At 45.4% G+C, this 23,083-nt stretch overlaps 1 protein-coding gene across 6 annotated transcripts in view; it reads right to left on the bottom strand.

Moving 5' to 3' along the window:
* Nucleotides 1–214: 214 nt before the first annotated feature.
* The window catches only part of LOC112214702 (peroxisome proliferator-activated receptor gamma coactivator 1-alpha-like), a 74,003-nt gene continuing 51,134 nt past the window's right edge, over nucleotides 215–23,083 (bottom strand). For 5 of the 6 annotated variants that reach the window (XM_042298363.1, XM_042298362.1, XM_042298366.1 and 2 more), the window contains 6 exons: nucleotides 13,126–14,362; nucleotides 10,921–11,013; nucleotides 10,187–10,307; nucleotides 6,140–6,261; nucleotides 5,627–5,778; nucleotides 215–3,160 (listed from right to left, as the gene is read on the bottom strand). In XM_042298363.1, the coding sequence (XP_042154297.1) occupies nucleotides 3,057–3,160; nucleotides 5,627–5,778; nucleotides 6,140–6,261; nucleotides 10,187–10,307; nucleotides 10,921–11,013; nucleotides 13,126–14,362 (1,829 nt within the window). In that variant the 3' untranslated portion in view covers nucleotides 215–3,056. Of the gene's footprint in view, nucleotides 3,161–5,626; nucleotides 5,779–6,139; nucleotides 6,262–10,186; nucleotides 10,308–10,920; nucleotides 11,014–13,125; nucleotides 14,363–23,083 lie in introns of those variants that run through there. The other variant, XR_006078940.1, reaches the window with a different exon arrangement.

Raw genomic sequence — 23,083 nt, forward strand, 5'->3', positions numbered from 1 at the left:
TGCACACAGTAAAACAGGTATGTTCATATATTAAGTTATAGCATAGAGGGTAGACTTCAAGGAGACGCCATTACAGTCATACCCAAATGAAATTGGTCACAATGATGCCTGACTAAGGGAAGTACCCACTCTCACCATGACAATGAGAGAGGAAGCAGGAGGGATGAAGGTAAAGAAGAAAGTTACCTGACAGGACAGGACAGTTCCCAGTGAGTTTCTTTCAAACACATTTCCCTTTATTGACATGTTGAGGCTGATGAGAATTGCACATAAAAAATAAAATTCACAAGAAAGTCATACAATAGGAACCACAAAAGGCATCGATAAGGACTTGGCAGAAGGCAACGTGGATAGGACACAAACAGGTAACAACCCAAAGCAACCCCCCCCCCAACACACACACATACAGTATCTGCCTATAAACAGACACACACACACGCTCACACTCACAAACATTATTGTCCTTCCAAAAGAAACATGATCACCCAACAAACGTTTAAGCAGTGGCGAATTCCTCAGTAGTTCACATTATTAAAGAGTCTGCCACAGGTGACATTTTGAGAACCATAAGGTGTTATAATATATTGCTACTCTAGGCGATTTACAAAGCGAATTTTTTATTTTATTACAATGATTAAAGCCACATCTATCAAATGGGACGCGACGCCATTACCCATGCGCTGTACAGGGGGGAAGTATTTCCCCCACTGATTTTTGCCCCTTTGCATCAGGAGAATTAGCTCGTTTTCATCTACACAGTCAATCTTAATGAAAGGTGGCCTGTGATCAGTGAAGCTTTCATACAAAAAAATGTCCTACGTCTCGTGATGGAGCCAGTTTTTTCTCGTTACTTGGCTCTCACTATAAACAGGATATTAATTCAACCAGAAAGCACAAGGTTACCTTTAATGTCACGTCGAAGGTGCTGTGATATCTGGACTGTGTGGCAGCATCGCCTAATGGAAAATGGTGCAGTAGCATGCAGTATTGAGTAGTTTCTCTAGGCTTATAGGATGTCATTCAAGTACTGCCATTCAGACAGGAGAGCCTGATAGCCTAAGTAGTTTGTGCTTTATCGGCTGTCATTGAATAGACATGCGCTACACAGACAAATGTTTTGGTGCTAGGATGCTTGTTGCTGAACACTACAGTTTTAACACTGTGTTTTCCGTTGCATTCGTTTACATTTGTACAGTTGCCACAAGGTTTCTACAGAAACACACAGACCCAAACTCACACTAAATGTGCAAACATGAGTGTTGACTGACTAGAACATACTGTAAGTGTTCTCTGTTGGGTGATAAGAGTCATGTGACCGTGCTAAGAATGGAATGGAATCCCCGTATGTAGCCAGCGATTGGGTAATGGGTCGGATCTAAAACCACACAACAATATAAGCTAAAGTACAACTTTGAAAAATAATTTATTGCTTTTTTAAATACTTTTTCTTTCATTTATATTATTATTAATTCTTTTTGTAATTACTGTGAATAATGTAAATATTATCAGCATGTATATATATATTTTGAACATCAAATACAAGATTTAAAAAAAATTCTGGAAAGAAAATTGTAAACTTTTGTTTGGCATTCACATAATCAAGCGTGTGTGGAGCAACAAATCAGATTTTTACAGTGTGGTACAACAAAATACCTGCAAAATCATTTTATTGCTTCATGTTCTACGTGTATAAAGGAAAATAACGTGGTAGACATTTTGTCATGGCTGCAAACCACTGTTGTGGAGACAGAGATCACTTGGACAATGAGCAGCATATCTCATCCCACTGTTCGAGAAGATTATTAAGAATATGTTGATTGTTTCTGAAAGGCATAGAAAGAAATATTCCCACAAAACTGTTATTTATTGTTCATACCACTGATTGTAAATTAAATAACAAAAATCTAATAACAATATAAATAGCTAAAATGTGTGAGGTACACCATGTGACATGGGAACCATAAATATTTTTGATTCAAATATTAAAATAAATAGATAAATATGCATGGTTTATCCTGTTTGAACAGATTAAACATAGTAGTAGTCTTTCCTCAAAGAGGGTAAAATTATCAAAACAAGAACCATAGAAATCATTGAAATCAAAATGAGTTGATACATACTGATTGTTTCAGAAATAATTCATAAAAATAATGGGGTTTGTTTTTTTACAATCATGAAAAAACACGTTAGAAATGCATTTTAGACTAGTTGTCTAAGGAAAAACACTGAGAAACTTTAAACATAAAACTATAAATGGTTAACTTTTTATCCCAACAAAGTAAATGTCAAAAAAGGAGATTTGTTGACATGCTCCCTCGAAATGAGCCTCCAACACATTTTTACAATCATGTCATGTCTTCTAAACTTCATGTAGGTGTACAATATGTTTTACATCATTGTAATAACTACAGATCGACATTCTTAATTAAGAAAATTTCTTCATCAAAAGGCTGCATTTTACAGTGCATAGCTGTAACAAATAAAGAACTTTGTTTGATATGTACACAAAAAAATACAACATATTTTGATCATATCTGTAAATACAGGGCTACATTTTTGTCCGAAAATGTAGACAGCATTGTTATCTCTCGTTAATAGTGTAACACCACATCCAAACACCAGATTTTTAAAAAAGAAAAGAAAATCAGGCACAAAAAAAAAAGAAAAGAAAAAGCCTGAACAACCTGCACATTTTCACCACTCAAAGCATTTGTTGGGTGTTTGTAGTGCTTGGAGAGAAAAATCTCCTCAACGTCTTTGTCTTTCACTGACCGTTGTAAAACAGTACAGCACACACATCTGTACACAGGCTATGAGGATTCACTGGCTCTCCCGGTACTGTCTCTTCCCAGCTTCTTCAGAAGCTATGTTCATGTAAACATTGTTGTTAATATACTTTATATATATATATATATATGTCTATATATAGAGATTCATCTTTATATACTCTCTTACATAGAGTGTAAAACTTCTGGAAGTCTCGTAGTCGACGGACAGAAGCATTAGTGAGGTATCAAGACATCCCTCTTTGTAGACAGCAGGTGACAGGGCAACTGTTACCTTCTCAGGCTGCACTGGGCCTCTTTCAGCAAGCTGTCGAAATCCATGGAGTCGTACTTGCTTTTAGTGGAGGCTGGATCAAAGTCGTCAGAATGGGAGTCTGAAACGAGAGATGGATATTGACGTCAGGGTTAAGCAGACTAAGTGGTCTCCAATTCTTGTCACAAAATCACCTCTCACCTTTGTTTTGTTTTGCATATTGAGGGGCAGTTTCCTGGACACATAAAGCATAGACCTAGACTAAAAAGCATGGCAAGAATCTCCATTGAAATACCTTTCAGTCCAGCAATAAGATGAATCTTTGTCCAGAACTGCCCCTAAATGTTTGACAATTTAAGTCATCGTGAATTAGTTATATTCTGAATACATCCATTTCAAAGGACGTTCAAACCATTTCACATAATCCTATAAACAACTGCAAATCTGTATGACTATCTGCATCTATGTGAAAGGACTCATCTGAATCGGTTGCTTTTCAATAAGTCTAAAAGCTATCTGTACTCCCCCCTCCAATGTTTCATATCTCCCCACAAATTAGATGTTTAGACACCATTCATCTTTACATCATTCAAAGGCTCAGGGTGGAAAATAAAGCTTTTCTGATACTGAGCGACAAAATCGTCAAAACTGAGCGAGCGGCAGGGGGCATATATTTTGATTGGTCGGCGCGATAATAAATGTGTCTTATCTCTCGTGGCAGACAGCTTCACAAATGGGGCCCCCACACGGGCGGCAGCACGCTTTGAGAGCTTGAGAAATGGGAATGACCATGGCATGCAGGAGATGCCAGTCGTGATCTAATGCTATGGCCAAGGGGTACGCCGCACACCTTGAGGGATGACAAATACCCATGTGCACTACTTAGAACTAATGGACAGTCAAAAAAAAAAAAACGAGACGAGACAAGAAAGCCAGGCAAGATTGAGAGGAGGATCTGAGGCCGCTACTGCATGACATTATTTAAGTTCCCTCGCTTTGAACAGGAAGTACTTTCCTCTCCCTTTCTTTTATCCTACCCCCGTCATCGGCAGTTTGGGATAAACTGGTCTTTCTCTCTAAAAAAAGAGAATGAAGCAGAATGAAGGTCTTTCTTTTCATCCCGAAACTGATTAGTAGTGTCAGTCGTCAATGTCTTTCCTCAAGGGCCTGGGATTAACGCATCGTCGCTGTACACTTCACAAACGTCCACGCCATGAATGCCACTGGTTTCAGGCCCGAGCCTCAGAAATAAACATTAACGTCTTTGTTCCTTGGAAGAACATTCCATTTTCTTTCCTCTGCTGTGACCTACTGACCTCCCGGTTCACCCTGCATTAAACATTCCCCACCCTACGCTTTGTCGTGGAACGAATGTCGAGTGGAAAATAGGAGCAACAATACAAGCCCCACTTGGCATCTTAACCGCCATCATCAAATGGACCAAATGACACACAGACGAGCATCCATCTTGATGGACTGACTGACTCCGGCTATAGTGCTATTTAAACATCGCTCCCAGTGTCTACCGTCTGTTAATGATAGTGGGGCTATAGTAAAGAGAGGATGGAAAAAGGAGGGATGGATACCCCACTTTCTGTTCTGGTTTTCAACAGGCGTCTACGTAGGGAGAAGCCAAGATTTGTCTCAGTGCCTTGCATTATTTATCAAATGCGTCATCCGGCACTATAGCCGTGTCCTTCTGAACAATGAGTGCAGTCTTTCGGGCGTATACGTTTTCTTTTTTCTGTGCATGCACTCGCACGTTGTGTACCTTTTCCTCTGATTAATCGACTAGCTCTACCCGTGCTTTTAAGTCGCCGGCACTTTGTAGGGCTGCCGCCATGAGGAGCCGACCCTGTGTCAGCGTCTGTGTCCAAAAGCATGAGGAAGAGAGTGCTGATTATTAGTCAATCAGGCCTCTGCAGTCAGGCTCGTTCCCTCCCTCCCTCCTTCCCTCCCTCTGTGGATGACACGCTGCTAGGTAACACAGCGAGGTCTTGCCTCTGTTGAACACCACAACAGCTGGCAACAGACGGAGGCTCACCCAGGAGGGAGGGGCTGAGGGGATTTAACCTTGCACCCCTCTTCCCTTCATCCCTTCATCCCTCCCTCTCTCCTTCCATCTACCTACCTCTCTTTACCCTCCAGAGCATAAAATATACATGCCTGTATATAGGGTATCAAAACAAACCGCGGACTAGCTTTTAAAGGGCATCGTTCTCTTTCTTCCCAATTCCATACTTCTCGAGTATCGACTAAGTACAAAGATATAGGCTGTGAACAATGGAATGGAACAATGCCTCTCCATTCCACGAGATATACTCCTATATGGGTGCTGGTTAAAGAGGAATTGTACACAGATTGACCCCTGAACTGTTTTTGCCCGTGATGACAGGAAGGTAGACTCTAACGCTTGAGGCAGGGTGATAAGAGTAAAAATATGCTTTTTGGTTTTGAAAGGCATCATTCGAGCCTTTTTGCTTCCCGGCTTCCTGACCCTCCCCTCCATCCTTCACTCCCTTTGACAGTCTGCGTGTATTAGCAGAAGCTCCAGGGTTCTCCCGAGCAACAACAAAGCAGCACTTACCCAAGTCTGTATAATTCGATTTGCAGAACTGCTTTTGTCCACCGAAGCACAGCTCGAACTGGGGCTCGTTTGACCGGCGCAAGGTGTGTCCGTTTTCAAGGGCAGCGACGGCGTCACAAGTGTAGCGGTAGGTGATGAAGCCAAAATTGTCCCTGCGGTCAAGAACAGAAAATGAAAAGTCAAACCAACAACGTCAGATTCTCTTCTGGTAGCGGACATCCAGACTATTTATATGCAAAAGAGAAATCAATAAAAATGTATCTTTGGGGCTTTTTATAGGCTAGGGATAGATAGGATAACAGACATGACTGGAATGCAAAAAAGCGCCCTACTGCCCTGCGTCTACTCCTGACTTTGACATAGAAGTCGATGCAAAGCCCAAAGTTTTCTGTGTTCCACCTAACCCAGAGGGTAGAAATGAAGGGAACGATGTACTACAATGAATCCTATTACCCCCCCCATAAACCCAACACACAAACACACACATGCGAGCACACAGTCCCGGGGCCTTACCCGTCATCTCTCAGGTTCACGGCACACTCTTCGATCTCGCCGAAGACTTCAAAGCGCCGCTTCAGCTCGGTCCGCGTGCTGTCGGACCTCAGTCTCCCCACGTACACCACCCGTCTCTCCTCCTGCTCATTAACGGAGAGAGAGAGGGAGAGAGATTAAAGGAGGAGTATATTCCTCACCTTTCTGCTTTTCCCTCCCCTTCAGGCCCACTTGGTGGCCGTAATGAACTACTCGGAACTCCTGATGGCGAGCGCTGACTCGAGGCCACCCTTTTGTCACATCGCTCTTGTTTTTTTCCCCCGTTGATTGGTCGGGCTGTGCTAAATACCTCCTCTTATCTGATAGGACAGATTCATTATGGTCCCTTGTCTTTTTTCTTTCCCCCCCACCTAGCCTTTATAGAACCGTATACATTAAAGACTATCAGAGGTTTGCTCTTCCTCTTTCCTTTTGTGGTCTGAGAACCTAAAATGAGCCAATGAGTTGTTTGGTATTACACAACTTAAGAAGCCTGTATCTGTAGTCAAAAGAGGACAAATGCATTTTTAAGTGTCCTTCAATTATGGGTAACTGTTGCACTAGAGAATTAGACCTCTCGCTTGGCTCTGAATATCAGACAATAAGCTGCCGTTACACAAACACCATTAAAGAAACCTGTACGAAACACCATTACTAAGAACAGGCCGTGGGGGAGAAAACACCATTACTAAGAACAGGCCGTGGGGGAGAAAACACCATTACTAAGAACAGGCCGTGGGGAGAAAACACCATTTTCCACGAACCACAAAGGACACAAAGGTCACACCGGCATAATTTAGACCTACCGCACGAGGCTGCAATTATGGTTTTGGGAGCAATTTAATTGCATCTGCTAATCATATAATGCAGAACAAGCCTCTAGGCTGTTGTATCACTGGAATTATTTATTCACTCATTTACTTGCCATTACTGGGGCGAGTCTATAGAGATCCATTCAAATGTTGAATGCTACCCCGGGGCCACTGGTAACTGATACATGTAAATCAGTCGCCTGGTAGTGAAACTCAAAGTTCACCTCCGCAAAGAACCTAGACTAAGGTTCTGTTTCAAATAGCACCCTACTCCCTACATAGTGCACTACTTTTGAGCAAAGCTTTATGGGCCCTGGACAAAAGTAGTGCACTAAACTCAGCAAAGAAAGAAACATCCCTTTTTCAGGACCCTGTCTTTCTAAGATAATTTGTAAAAATCCAAATACCTTCATTGTAAAGGGTTTAAACACTGTTTCCCATGCTTGTCCAATGAACCATAAACAATTAATGAGCATGCACCTGTGGAACGGTCGTTAAGACACTAACAGCATACAGACGGTAGGAAAATACGGTCACAGTTATGAAAACTTAGGACACTAAAGAGGCCTTTCTACTGAGTCTGAAAAACACCAAAAGAAAGATGCCCAGGGTCCCTGCTCATCTGTGTGAATGTACCTTAGGCATGCTGCAAGGAGGTATGAGGACTGCAGATGTGGCCAGGGCAATAAATTGCAATGTCCGTACTGTGAGACGCCTAAGACAGCGCAACAGGGAGACAGGACGGACAGCTGATCGTCCTCGCAGTGGCAGACCACATGTAACAACACCTGCACAGGATAGGTACATCCGAACATCACACCTGCAAGACAGGTACAGGATGGCAACAATAACTGCCCGAGTTACACCAGGAACGCACAATCCCTCCATCGGTGCTCAGACTGTCTGCAATAGGCTGAGTGAGGCTGGACTGAGTGCTTGTAGGCCTGTTGTAAGGCAGGTCCTCACCAGACATCACCAGCAACAACGTCGCCTATGGGCACAAACCCACCGTTGCTGGACCAGAAAGGAAGGGCAAAAAGTGCTCTTCACTGACAGGTCGAGGTTCTGTCTCCCCAAGGGTGATGGTCGGATTGGCGTTTATTGTCGAAGGAATGAGTGTTACACAGAGGCCTGTACTCTGGAGTGGGATCAATTTGGAGGTGGAGGGTCCGTCATGGTCTGAGGCGGTGTGTCACAGCATCATCGGACTGAGCTTGGTGTCATTGCAGGTCAATCTCAACGCTATGTGTTACAGGGAAGACATCCTCCTCCCTCATGTGGTAACCTTCCTGCAGGCTCATCCTGACATTACCCTCCAGCATGACAATGCCACCAGCCATACCGTTCGTTATGTGTGTGATTTCCTGCAAGACAGGAATGTCAGTGTTCTGCATTGGCCAGCGAAGAGCCCGTATCTCAATCCCATTGAGCATGTTGGATCGGAGGGTGAGGGCTAGGGCCATTCCCCCCAGAAATGTCCGGGAACTTGCAGGTGCCTTGGTGGAAGAATGGGGTAACATCTCACAGCACGAACTGGCAAATCTGGTGCAGTCCACGAGGAGGAGATGCACTGCAGTACTTAATGCAGCTGGTGGCCACACCAGATACTGACTGTTACTTTTGATTTTGACCCCCCCTTTGTTCAGGGACACATTATTCAATTTCTGTTAGTCACATGTCTGTGGAACTTGTTCAGTTTATGTCTCAGTTGTTGAATCCTGTTACGTTCATACAAATATTTACACATGTTAAGTTTACTGAAAATAAATGCAGTTGACAGTGAGAGGACGTTTATTTTTTTTGCTGAGTTTATAGAGGGAATAGGGTGCCTTATGGGATACATTCTAAATGGTAAGACATGCGCTCCAATCCTCAGAAAAATACAAATGAACCGTAATATTCAGTGTTATTATTTTTTCTTCTCCTCCCTTCACATAAAGTATGAGACAAAGTGTTTGCTGAATTAGGGATTTAGATGCTGACAATTGAAAAATACGCTGGCTTTCCGAGACGGCACCCCGAGGCTGGCCGTCTGTGTGTGTGTGTGTGTGTGTGTGTGTGTGTTGCCCTCGCATCATCTGGCCTCCCAAACCTCTACTGACAGCTTGGCTTTGCTGCCTGTAATTGTCTCACCTAAAATGTATGCAGGCCAAAGATAGCGTGTGTGCATTATTTGACGTGCACATTTATCATCCTGTGTTAGCATGTTTAAAATGTGTGCAATCTCACACAGAGACAGGTAGAGAACGGAAAATTGATATTCATCCCATTTTCATTGAATTTGAACTAGATCACTGGAAAGATTCCTTATTTAAACAGTGTACATTTCCATGGCAGTGAATTTCCTTTTTTTAGCCTTGTTCCCTCTCTCCCTCTCTTCCTGTTTCTAACATCTGCCCCTGTGGTGTGATTAATAAGATCCGACACCGTTCCCAGACGCTGGAGACTTTTAAAAATACACAACCCTGAGATAAAGAGGAAACGCGTGGAGCCCTGAATGATTCAGTGACTCACTTTGCATCTATTCATTCATTACAGAGGAACAGTAGGCAGCAGGCACGGCAACGAGCCCTCAACTGTCTGCCCTGTCTAGGTAGTGCAGAGGGTGTGTGAGACAGCGATGGGCACAGCCGGGCTATATTAATACCAGGCTGCCATTAGAAGGACGAGAGAAAGACAGAGCGAGAGAGAAGGGGGGGGGTTGAGAGATGGGCAGAGAGAGAGAGAGAGATTCACTGAGTATACAAAACACGAAGGATACCTGCTCTTTCTGTGACAAAGACTGACCAGGTGAAAGCTATGATTCCTTATTGATGTCACTTGTTAAATCCACTTCAAAATCAGTGTAGATGAAGGGGAGGAGACGGGATGAAGAAGTATTTTTAACCCTTGAGACAATTGAGACATGGATTGTGTATGTCAGTGCGTTTGAATGGGGTATGGTAGTAGGTGCCAGGCTGCTGGGTTTGTCTCACTCAACAGTTTCCCGTTTGTATCATGAATGGTCCACCACCCAAAGGACATCCAGCCAACTTGCCACAATGTTGGGAAGCATTGGAGTCAACATGGACCACCATCATGGTGGAACGCTTTTGACACATTGTAGAGTCCATGCCCCGACCAGTTGAGGCTGTTCTGAGGTGCAACTCAATATTAGGAAGGTGCTCCTAATGTTTGATATACTCAGAATATAAGACAAAATGACAGGGGAACTCACTATTGCTTTTTCCCTTTGCCTCTCCCTCTGCTCAGCCCTCTCAAACTCCCTCTTCTGGTAGTCCTGGCGATACTCCTCCCGCTTCAGACACTCGTGCTGGTATTCCTCGTAGCTGTCGTACCTGCGGAGGGACCAAACCAAACCCATCACTTTCACTGTCCTCCACCGCCCTTCCGCTGTCCTTCCAACATCTGCCCTTCATTTTCACGTCCGCACTTATAAAGCGGATCGGCCGAAACCCCACCAAGGAGTTGGGCTAAATTTCCCCCCTCCCGGAGGGGTGGGGAAACAAACAAAGGCATTAATAAGAAGATGCCTCCTCCTGGTCGTAAAGGTTATGGATCCTGCAGGAGAGGCCCACGGGAGAGAGCGGGTGAGATGCACAGTAGAGAGCTGGACAGCTGCCACTGTCAGCACTACTTCACATCATTACTTTCAGCTTAGTTAGAGCTTCATCCGGGGAGAAAAAGTGCAACTTTCGTCAGATGTGGCCATGCATTGGAGAGATGGGAAAATAGGACTTTGGGCTTGTCTGGTGTCATCGGTCTAATCAATGGCTAAGGAAGGAGTGCCAATATTCAACACCGTGTTCCACAATCCTGCTGGTTTTCAGTCAATACATATTTTTGGTTACAAGGCAAGGATGAAAACTAACTTCAATTGAAGGAACTGGATCATGAGGGACCTGAGCTGTTTACCCCTGGTTTAGTGTAAGGGATGTGTTGAACCCTTACCGTGGCCTGCGACTGAGGGGGGATCTGGACTGTGAGTGAGGGCTTTTGTGGGTCCTGGACCGCAAAGTGCTGGAGTCCATGTTGTGGCGAGACCTGCAAAAACAGAATACATATTAATCATCAAGATGTCAATCATATGGAGTCTAATAATAAAGTATTGTCTAAGTGTAACTGTGCATTCTGGGTAATTCAGTCTTATCGACTGCGAGCATTATTTCAATAAATTAAATCATATCTGAGATGGGTATCTGTGAATCCGATAAAATTGTCTAGACATACTTAGGCATTCCTCATTCATATCCTTTCCTTACAAGATGACAGAGCCACACTGTCAAATCTCACCATTTTAAAAAAGCACAAAGTCCTAATATATTCAGCAATATTTTCAGAACGCTTTTCCCAAGTTTGACCGAATTTGACTTCCTTCACTCTTCCCCTCCACAGTGCAGCTGGGTTTAAATGTTCTCACCTTTCCTCCCACCAGGGCCAGTATGTACTGTACAAGCACCACGTATCTATGTTAAATGAGGGGAAGTTCCTTAGGCCCTGCGGCCAAACCCTAAAGTTAGTATCCCGACAGAGTACAGGCTCTTTAGCTCCCATTGCTTTATTATTGAACTGATGCTGAAGAAGGGAGACTTGAATAATAGAAGGAGAGACGTTAGGCTATGGTCCAACGTCCACAGAGTTAAGGAAGTGGAGAGTTTGAAAAGAGAGAGGGGGAGTTGAGAGACATGAGGACATTTTGTTGAACATTTTTCACAGAGTTCTTGAGATACTCAGGTATCCCTGACCTTTTACGAGGTTACTTTCTCCCCCGCTTTTCTTCTTTCAACCTCTAACCTGGACATCTTTAGCAACCTAGTGACCGTCTCTGTGTACTGTATCATAACGTTGGCGATAGTCCTCAGCCTGAATGATTTATCAAGGATATACTGCAAAACAGAAGGCAAAGCTCACCTCCATTGAGACTGACCTTTCAGTAACCCAGCAAACCAATTCACTTATGAGCGTGAGGGAAGTGAATGAATCGTCTATCCAGTTTGCAAGGCACTCAATGCAAGACTGCTGAAAGTATACCTACTGTATATCCGTTCCCTTTGCTCTGATCAAAGGGAACCATGGGAAATGTAGTTTTTCCTGGGCTGCTGTGATGATGCACATTGTTTTCAGAGGAGGGGATAAAGAACTAAACTCCCCAGATTTGGCTTTCATCTCTGGGGACAAAGAAGGGGTCTCGCCTGGCGCTCAATGAAACAACAGCTGCTGCCTAAAACAACACGCGCCGCATCAAATAGTAGATCCCGGGAAAACAGAGGTGGGAATGAGAGTGACAAAACGCTCCGATAACAGTCATTGCCAGGGGAAAGGAGGCTTTGACAACGTTGAAGCAACCAAAGCACAACACCTCAGGCGCCGCTCATTTTCCTAGTTGCCGCCTTCTCTGATATACAGTTTTGATCTCACAGTTTGACTAACACACCAAACCTCCTCATCTGGTATCTGCTAGTGGAACCCTGGGTCTGCATGTACAAGCTTCTCAGAGTATGAGTACTGATCTAGGATCAGTTTCGTCAGTTAGATCATAATGAATAAGATTACATGTACAGGAGGGGGCCTGATCCTAGATCAGCACTCCGACCCTGAGAAGTGTGAGACATATGGCCTCTGCTCTGTAGTTAAGCACTGAGACGGTTGAGCTTGGCTAGCCTCACTACACCAGCCTAACACAATCCACCGTCTAGTAGTCCAGCAGGGAAGGATTCTCCCTGGCCCCGTCACACTCTCTGCTGTTGTTAAAGCCTCTTTCAACAGGAACATAACAAGTCTTCTCTGTGCTTGGGGATGCAGAAGCAGAGGCAGCTAGAGGCCCCATTCCGGGGAGAGTGGAGAGGCTCATACCGCAGGGCCTATCCTCTCCTGACACCGTCTCTGACGGCTGAGGAGACCTGTTTACACGACTGAGCTGTCCACCTCCTGCCGGGAGCACCGTCAGAGCCGCCCATAACGCTTAAGCAACGTTCATACAACAGAAGGGAAACGTCTCCCACCAGGAGGGAACGTGCTAGTTGGCTGTATTCCTATATCCACACTGGCAGGCTACTTAGAATGAAGCTAAGCAGTAGATATTTTAGGCATGATGTCTAAGTGGTGTGGTAGTACGGACATGGGAACCTAGCCACAGTGAGTAGAGGGTTTACTCACCTGGAGGAGGGGCGTCCGTCAGGTGAGCTGGAGAGGGAGCGCCTCCGGTGGTGGGAGGAGGAACTGCGGGACCGGGACCGGGAGTGAGAGCGGGAGGAGGGGGAGCCCGAGTGGGGCCAGTGGAAGTGTCTGGGGGAGAGGAGGAGGGAGGAGGGGGGCGAGACGGAGCCCCGTGAGGGGGAGCAGCTGGACAGCGAGCAGGACGGCGAGCAGGACTCGAAAAGCAGGTCCAAAGGGATGCCCTCCCAGGGGTAGAGGAAGTGCCCCTCGACACCTTGACCCTCCAGCTCCTCGTGGAAGGGAGAGAGGCCCGGGTGCAGGTACCCAGTAGAACCAGACCCAGAACTAGAGAGCTTGGGGTAGTTCTCGTATCCAGCAGGGCTCTCTTTGGGGGTCTGCAGGGCTCCGGCCATCTCCCCTCCTCCCCGTCTCCCCTCCTCCACCACCACCTCCTCCCCCTTCTCACCCTGGCTATAGATGGCTTGCTGGGGGCGGCCAAAGTGCTTGTTGAGCTCCGCCCGGATATCCTGGTCTCGCAGGGGCTGCTTCCTGCTGGCAGAGTGCTGGTCCCCTTCTGGGGTCTGTGGTGGGTGTGGTTTGTCCTGGGTGATGGGGGTCCGGTCCTGCCCCCGAGCCTCCTTACCCACAGGGGAAGAGCTCTGCTGCTGCTGCAGCTGCTTGGCCAAAGAGGATGAAGATGGAGGAGGAGATGTAGAGGTTGAAGAGGAGGGGGAGGGTGGCATGGCTGAGTCCTTACATTCCACATGCCTGTCCTCCGCCACACCCGGATTGGGTTTCAGAGGGGTTGTCGTAGTAGTCGTCATGGTAGCGGTAGCGTTAGCCGCATTAGTGTTAGCGCCGGCGGCAGGGTCCTGTTTTGTGCTGGTCGCCGTGGACTGACAATAGTCATGGTCACCGTAGCAGCGAGGCTGGACACTCCGCTTGTTGTTGCCGCAGCAGCGCTCCTCCTTGCAGCCCCCTGTCGTCGCAGCAACCACAGAGGTGGGGAGGGCAGTGGACGCTTTGCTTAGCTGGGCGTACAGCTCAGTCTGCTCTGGGCCCTTCCTGCCTGGGGCCGAGGTTGGGGCTAGGGGCCTGCAGGGTTTCGCCTCGCTCAGCCGAGCCCTCTTGCACGCCAGGGCAGATGGGGAGCATGAAGACAACTTGGTTTTGATCGATGCTTTGAAAGGGTTCTCTTGACTGACTTTGTGGGGGGGCGTGGTAGGTGGTGTCAAACCTGGAGAGAAGGAGGGGGAGAGAGAGAGAGAGAGAGAGAGAGAGGAGAGGAGGAGAGAGAGAGAGAGTCGATAAAAGAGAATGGAAATATAATGCATTCTTCCTCCCCACCTTCCACCCTCTCCTCGCACTCCCTACAACCTGTTTAAAGACAGTGGACACACACAGGGGTTGATTAAAATATTCACTTTCATCCCTGGTCCTAATCCTGATCCGTATTTTATTGCAATCTTGACAGATTAATGCAATGCTCTGTGTAATTTAATATGGTGGAGCCGCTACACGGCTCGGCTACCACCGCCATCCCTCCCTGACCTTGGACCATCCCTCATTCAGGAAGAAAAGAAAAACATTGGCAGCAGACAAACATCCTCCTCGAAGTGGAGCGTCCTTCGAACATGTAACCGTCGAATCTAGCCGACGCGTTGGACAATGGCCAAGCGATTTCAATAAAAGCAAAGGCCTTTTGGCTCAGTTTTGAAAATCTATCACAAGTGTCCTATGTTTTGGGCTTCTGCTCTCTACTGCAAGTCAAGGTGGCGAGATATGTCAGGCAGCGAGATGTGTCAGTTTTCGTCACTGCATGTTGCTTTAGCGTGCCACTGTGCTGTCATATGATAGTGGCGGCTTGGTGCGGGGGAGATGTCTGACTGGTAATGGAGGCTCAGTGTCTGCCGGGGGAATGGGTTGTCATTTTTCTCAGATCCTGCTTGCCTCTCTGTGGCTCGTGCCGAACCCGACCCCTCCTGACAAGTTTACGAGCCGACAGATGGCAGTTATATGGGAAGTCCTGAGATGGGCCTGCTTTATAGCATTGTTAACTATCACGCAAACAACCAGCGCTAGGTAGGCAGTCCCTTTCCTTCTGTCTCCCTCTCGTCTCTTCCCTCCTTTTTCCCGTTCTGTCTCCCACTCCGGTTCAATCGCTCGTTCTCTGTCTCTCCGGTTCAATCTCTCATTCTCTGTCTCTCTGGTTCAATCGCTCGTTCTCTGTCTCTCCGGTTCAATCTCTCATTCTCTGTCTCTCTGGTTCAATCGCTCGTTCTCTGTCTCTCCGGTTCAATCTCTCGTTCTCTGTCTCTCCGGTTCAATCTCTCGTTCTCTGTCTCTCTGGTTCAATCTCTCCTTCTCTGTCTCTCCGGTTCGATCTCTCGTTCTCCGTCTCTCTGGTTCAATCTCTCGTTCTCTGTCTCTCTGGTTCAATCTCTCGTTCTCTGTCTCTCTGGTTCAATCTCTCGTTCTCTGTCTCTCTGGTTCAATCTCTCGTTCTCTGTCTCTCTGGTTCAATCTCTCGTTCTCTGTCTCTGGTTCAATCGATCGTTCTCTGTCTCTCCGGTTCAATCTCTCGTTCTCTGTCTCTCTGGTTCAATCTCTCGTTCTCTGTCTCTCTGGTTCAATCTCTCGTTCTCTGTCTCTCTGGTTCAATCTCTCGTTCTCTGTCTCTCTGGTTCAATCTCTCGTTCTCTGTCTCTGGTTCAATCGATCGTTCTCTGTCTCTCTGGTTCAATCTCTCGTTCTCTGTCTCTAACCATCTCTATTTTTTCCCACTGTTCGTCTTTCTCCTCTAGACAAATACATAGGCATGCACACACGGACAGACACACACGGACAGACACACACGGACAGATACACACACACACACACACACACACACACACACACACACACACACACACACACACACACACACACACACACACACACACACACACACACACACACACACACACACACACACACACACACACACACACAGAGAGAAAGACAGAGAGAGACAGACACAGACACACACACAATAGTCACATACAGCCTCCTTCTCTGGAGTGAAGCTCAGGCACTTTGAACACCTACGCTCCCTGTCTTTGCCATTGTTATGAATGCACATCACTCTCCCTTGCAGTGAATTGCACCAAATGACAGCTATTAGTATCAAATCCTGTGTAAGAGTATTTACTGGGGAGGCTTGGAGCCTGAAAAAAAGAGAGGGAGAGAGAAAGAGAGAGAGACATAAAAATTCCGTTGCGGGGCCATTTCCTGAGTTTGGGCTCTCTAATCCAACCATCTTATCATCTAGACTTATCTGGATTTTACGGTAAAGCCGAACCGCAAACCCCCATCCCTCTTTAACAGTCAGACGTGGTACACCGATAGCGACACAGAGACTTGATGCAGTATTTCAGAGAGATAGAGATGAGAAAGAGGGCTCTATTTATCATTACGCCAATGAAATGAGCTATGAAAAGGGAGGGCCGGTGTGGTGCCTGAGGAACTTCTGTTTCGCCAATGAAACGCCATCTGTGCAAAACAATGCGCACTAGGGTCATAAACTAGGAGCCATTAGTGCCGGGGTGAAATAAATCAGAATTAGATAAATATGCGCCTCTCAGTCAAACCGGCTTGGGATGGATGCAGGCAGACACAAACACCAATCATACAGCGAATAAAGGTTTTTTTTCTCTCTCTCTTTTTTTCTGTAATCTGTTTCTTTCCGGACTGTAAATTGCGAAGAGACCTCAGAGCAAACGACTCCGACGCCAACTCAGGGCTTAAAGAGTTGATCCGGTGGTAAGCCATGCAAATAGCAACACATAGACCCAACCCCGGTGTCATGAGATACTGTAATTAAAGACAACACAGTAAATCTATTAGCAAAAGGAGATTAGTCCTTCCAGTCAAATCCATGGGCTCTCTCTGAGTAGTGGGGTTGTCTCAGGTTTACCTTATGGGGGAGGTGGGACAGGGCCATAGTAAAATGATCCTCGTGTAAATACAGTTAGCAGTATCAAATTCTGAATAGAAGATAATTACAATTACTTTTCCTACTACTACTACTACTCCTACTACCACTACTACTACTACTACTACTATTACTACTCCTCCTACTACTACTACTACTACTACTACTACTACTCCTACTACCACTACTACTACTACTACTACTACTACTATTACTACTCCTACTACTACTACTACTACTACTACTACTACTACTACTACTACTACTACTACTACTACTACTACTACTCCTACTACCACTACTACTACTACTACTACTACTACTACTACTACTACTACTACTACTACTACTACTACTACTACTACTACTGATAATGTAGAAACAACGCTACACCCTATGTGTCATTCTTGAATTGCGGTGGCATTTGGGGATTTATGAAAATGTTTACCTTCTTGTTTTTTAATTTTGATTTAAATGTATTTTTAGTACATCTTCCCCTTCTAAATCACTGATATGACAGCTTAATGACTTTAAATACCATTACACTCTGAGAAAAAAAAGGTGATCTAGAAACTAGAAAGATCTAGAAACTAAAATGGTTCTTCGGCTGTCCTCATAGGAGAACCCTTTGAAGAACCCTTTTGGTTCCAGGTAGAACCATTTTGGGTTCCAGAAGAACCTTTTCCACAGAATGATCTACATGGAACCCCAAAAGGGTTCTACCTGAAACCAAAGCAGGGTCTCCTATGAGGACAACCGAAGAACCCTTTCTGAACCCTTTTTCGTAGGCTAACATGGTACCACCAGGAAGAGTAGTAACACCAACGATGGTAACACCAATGAGACATTTTTGGTTATTGTGGATTTTCTTAAATGGAGGCCCCATATTTGTATTTATTAAAGATCCCCATTAGTTCCTGACGAGGCTGCAGCTACTCATCCTGGGGTCTAGCAAAATGAAGGCGCTTATACAATTGAAAAAACATTACAATACATTCATAACAGATTTCACAACACACTAAGTGTGTGCCCTCAAGCCCCAACACGTAGCTACAAAACAAAATCCATCTGTACGATAAACAGCATGTTATCATGTGTGTGTATGCACGTGTCTGTGCCTACGTTTGTGTTGCTTCACTACTCCCGCTGCTCCATAAGCTTGCTTCAGTTTTACTGCTTGCTTCAGTTTTACTGCTTGCTTCAGTTACTTGATGTGTAGTCATTTAATTTCATTTATTTGAGTAGGGACAGATGCAATAATATTGACACATTGCAATGTACAACAGTAAGATGAATTGCATCATAATACTATCTTTGTAACGAGAGGTGTTCAAGGTGGTAACACCAAATGACATAAAAGTGAGGGGCAGACATTATCCTAGTCCAAAAAAAAGGTATTTTAATTAATATTTTAATTGAATATATTAAATATTTTTTTCTTCACTTTCTAGCATTCAAAATAATAGATACATATCTCTAAATCCCCCAAAACATGTCAGTACAACTCTACACATTACTACTGGGACAAAGCCAATTTGCTTACCCTAAGTACATTAAACAATACCTAAACAAAGACTTGCAGTATAAACAGTTCAATATAAACAAAAACATGTATGATGTGTTAACTATTTCTCATTTAAAGTGCAAATGCCACTGCAGTTCAAGAACGACCCCCAAGTCATGGAAAAGTTTACAACTGAAATGCTAACCTACTACTGTACTACATAAATACATACAAGTGTCTCTCCTTAAAGATGCACTATGCAGAAATAGCTCCGCCATGGGTGAAAAAAATGTATTCTTATAGTTCCCCTAATAACAGTTGATGTGACACACCAAGCGGTCATAGTGTGGAGAATCATTGTACCATTCTAAACCGCTGTGAAATATGCTTTACAAAATAAAAAATGTTGTGTTTGAAGCTGGTACACAAAACCAAAAGTAAAATTGGCAAAAATGAAACTTAAAAATGGGAAGCATAAAATAACACACATAGAGAATATCTATCGCTTCTTAGACTTGTTTCAAAGGGAATGAAAGATCTATAATTCCGGCGCCGACAGAGATGGCCGCCTCGCTTCGCGTTCCTAGGAAACTATGCAGTTTTTTGTTTTTTTTACGTGTTATTTCTTACATTAGTACCCCAGGTCATCTTAGGTTTCATTACATACAGTCGAGAAGAACTACTGAATATAAGATCAGCGTCAACTCACCATCAGTACGACCAAGAATATGTTTTTCGCGACGCGGATCCTGTGTTCTGCCTTACAAACAGGACAACGGAATGGATTCCATGCAGCGACCCAAAAAAACGACTCCGAAAAAGAGGGAAACGAGGCGGTCTTCTGGTCAGACTCCGGAGACGGGCACACCGTGCAACTCCCTAGCATTCTTCTTGCCAATTTCCAGTCTCTTGACAACAAGGTTGATGAAATCCGAGCAAGGGTAGCATTCCAGAGGGACATCAGAGACTGTAACGTTCTCTGCTTCACGGAAACATGGCTCACTGGAGAGACGCTATCCGAGGTGGTGCAGCCAACGGGTTTCTCCACGCATCGCGCCGACAGAAACAAACATCTTTCTGGTAAGAAGAGGGGCGGGGGCGTATGCCTTATGACTAACGTGACATGGTGTGATGAAAGAAACATACAGGAACTCAAATCCTTCTGTTCACCTGATTTAGAATTCCTCACAATCAAATGTAGACCGCATTATCTACCATTTCTCTTCGATTATAATCACAGCCGTATATATCCCCCCAAGCAGACACATCGATGGCTCTGAACAAACTTTATTTAACTCTCTGCAAACTGGAAACGATTTATCCGGAGGCTGCATTCATTGTAGCTGGGGATTTTAACAAGGCTAATCTGAAAACAAGACTCCCTAAATTTTATCAGCATATCGATTGTGCAACCAGGGGTGGAAAGACCTTGGATCATTGTTACTCTAACTTCCGCGACGCATATAAGGCCCTGCCCCGCCCCCTTTCGGAAAAGCTGACCACGACTCCATTTTGTTGATCCCTGCCTACAGACAGAAACTAAAACAAGAGGCTCCCACGCTGAGGTCTGTCCAACGCTGGTCTGACCAAGCTGACTCCACACTCCAAGACTGCTTCCATCACGTGGACTGGGAGATGTTTCGTATTGCGTCAGACAACAACATTGACGAATACACTGATTCGGTGTGCGAGTTCATTAGAACGTGCGTTGAAGATGTCGTTCCCATAGCAACGATTAAAACATTCCCAAACCAGAAACCGTGGATTGATGGCAGCATTCGTGTGAAACTGAAAGCGCGAACCACTGCTTTTAATCAGGGCAAGGTGTCTGGTAACATGACTGAATACAAACAGTGCAGCTATTCCCTCCGCAAGGCTATCAAACAAGCTAAGCGTCAGTACAGAGACAAAGTAGAATCTCAATTCAACGGCTCAGACACAAGAGGCATGTGGCAGGGTCTACAGTCAATCACGGACTACAGGAAGAAATCCAGCCCAGTCACGGACCAGGATGTCTTGCTCCCAGGCAGACTAAATAACTTTTTTGCCCGCTTTGCCACTGACACGGCCTGAAATGAAAACATGCGGTCTCTCCTTCACTGCAGCCGAGGTGAGTAAGACATTTAAACGTGTTAACCCTCGCAAGGCTGCAGGCCCAGACGGCATCCCCAGCCGCGCCCTCAGAGCATGCGCAGACCAGCTGGCCGGTGTGTTTACGGACATATTCAATCAATCCCTATACCAGTCTGCTGTTCCCACATGCTTCAAGAGGGCCACCATTGTTCCTGTTCCCAATAAAGCTAAGGTAACTGAGCTAAACGACTACCACCCCGTAGCACTCACATCCGTCATCATGAAGTGCTTTGAGAGACTAGTCAAGGACCATATCACCTCCACCCTACCTGAGACCCTAGACCCAATCCAATTTGCTTACCGCCCAAATAGGTCCACAGACGATGCAATCTCAACCACACTGCACACTGCCCTAACCCACCTGGACAAGAGGAATACCTATGTGAGAATGCTGTTCATCGACTACAGCTCGGCATTCAACACCATAGTACCCTCCAAGCTCGTCATCAAGCTCGAGACCCTGGGTCTCGACCCCGCCCTGTGCAACTGGGTACTGGACTTCCTGACGGGCCGCCCCCAGGTGGTGAGGGTAGGCAACAACATCTCCTCCCCGCTGATCCTCAACACTGGGGCCCCACAAGGGTGCGTTCTGAGCCCTCTCCTGTACTCCCTGTTCACCCACGACTGCGTGGCCACGCACACCTCCAACTCAATCATCAAGTTTGCGGACGACACAACAGTGGTAGGCTTGATTACCAACAACGACGAGACGGCCTACAGGGAGGAGGTGAGGGCCCTCGGAGTGTGGTGTCAGGAAAATAACCTCACACTCAACGTCAACAAAACTAAGGAGATGATTGTGGACTTCAGGAAACAGCAGAGGGAACAACCCCTATCCACATCGATGGAACAGTAGTGGAGAGGGTAGCAAGTTTTAAGTTCCTCGGCATACACATCACAGACAAACTGAATTGGTCCACTCACACAGACAGCATCGTGAAGAAGGCGCAGCAGCGCCTCTTCAACCTCAGGAGGCTGAAGAAATTCGGCTTGTCACCAAAAGCACTCACAAACTTCTACAGATGCACAATCGAGAGCATCCTGGCGGGCTGTATCACCGCCTGGTACGGCAACTGCTCCGCCCTCAACCGTAAGGCTTTCCAGAGGGTAGTGAGGTCTGCACAACGCATCACCGGGGCAAACTACCTGCCCTCCAGGACACCTACACCACCCGATGTTACAGGAAGGCCATAAAGATCATCAAGGACATCAACCACCCGAGCCACTGCCTGTTCACCCCGCTATCATCCAGAAGGCGAGGTCAGTACAGGTGCATCAAAGCTGGGACCGAGAGACTGAAAAACAGCTTCTATCTCAAGGCCATCAGACTGTTAAACAGCCACCACTAACATTGAGTGGCTGCTGCCAACACACTGACAATGACACTGACTCAACTCCAGCCACTTTAATAATGGGAATTGATGGGAAATGATGTAAATATATAAACAATGCTACCTTATATAATGTTACTTACCCTACATTATTCATCTCATATGCATACGTATATACTGTACTCTATATCATCGACTATGCCACTTTAACTATGCCACTTTGTTTACATACTCATCTCATATGTATATACTGTACTCGATATCAGCTACTGTATCTTGCCTATGCTGCTCTGTACCATCACTCATTCATATATCCTTATGTACATATTCTTTATCCCCTTACACTGTGTATAAGACAGTAGTTTTGGAATTGTTAGTTAGATTACTTGTTGGTTATTACTGCATTGTCGGAACTAGAAGCACAAGCATTTCGCTACACTCGCATTAACATCTGCATGTGACAAATCAAATTTGATTTGATTTGATTTAATTCACATTTCTATGTGGATTTGGTCAGGCCGCCCAAAAAGTTACATTTTGTAGCTTTAAACTTGCCACGGAAAATTCCATGTCCGATTGAAGCACTGACCTACTTCCGCCTGAGGGTTGCCCTTCCTCCTTTGGCTTACCTCCACCTGGTTATCAATTAAAGAAGCCTAATCTCCAGATCTACTGGAACGGGTCTGCTGAGGACACATTAACTCAATGGATCACAAAGATTTCATTCCCCCTGTTTCTCCATATCTGGCGTTGCTGAGTCGCCTACCACATGGGACTAGACTAATCCTAAAACGTAAAGGGGCTCTGTATCCGTTACCATTGTCGGCTAATGGCTTTTCCCCTAATATCTAATCCCAAATCCCAAAGGGCAGTGAAGTCAGAGTTTGGCTTTATTAACTATGGCTGAAGCAGGAACACAGGGAGACGAGGAGAATGGGACTGGATTTAACCCTGAGGTCAGAAGCAGTAAAAAAAAAAAAGAAATATTAACCGTGTTTGATTGCTCCAAAGCGCTTC

This window comes from Oncorhynchus tshawytscha, linkage group LG15, assembly GCF_018296145.1.
Source record: "Oncorhynchus tshawytscha isolate Ot180627B linkage group LG15, Otsh_v2.0, whole genome shotgun sequence".
Taxonomy (NCBI): Eukaryota; Metazoa; Chordata; class Actinopteri; order Salmoniformes; family Salmonidae; genus Oncorhynchus; species Oncorhynchus tshawytscha.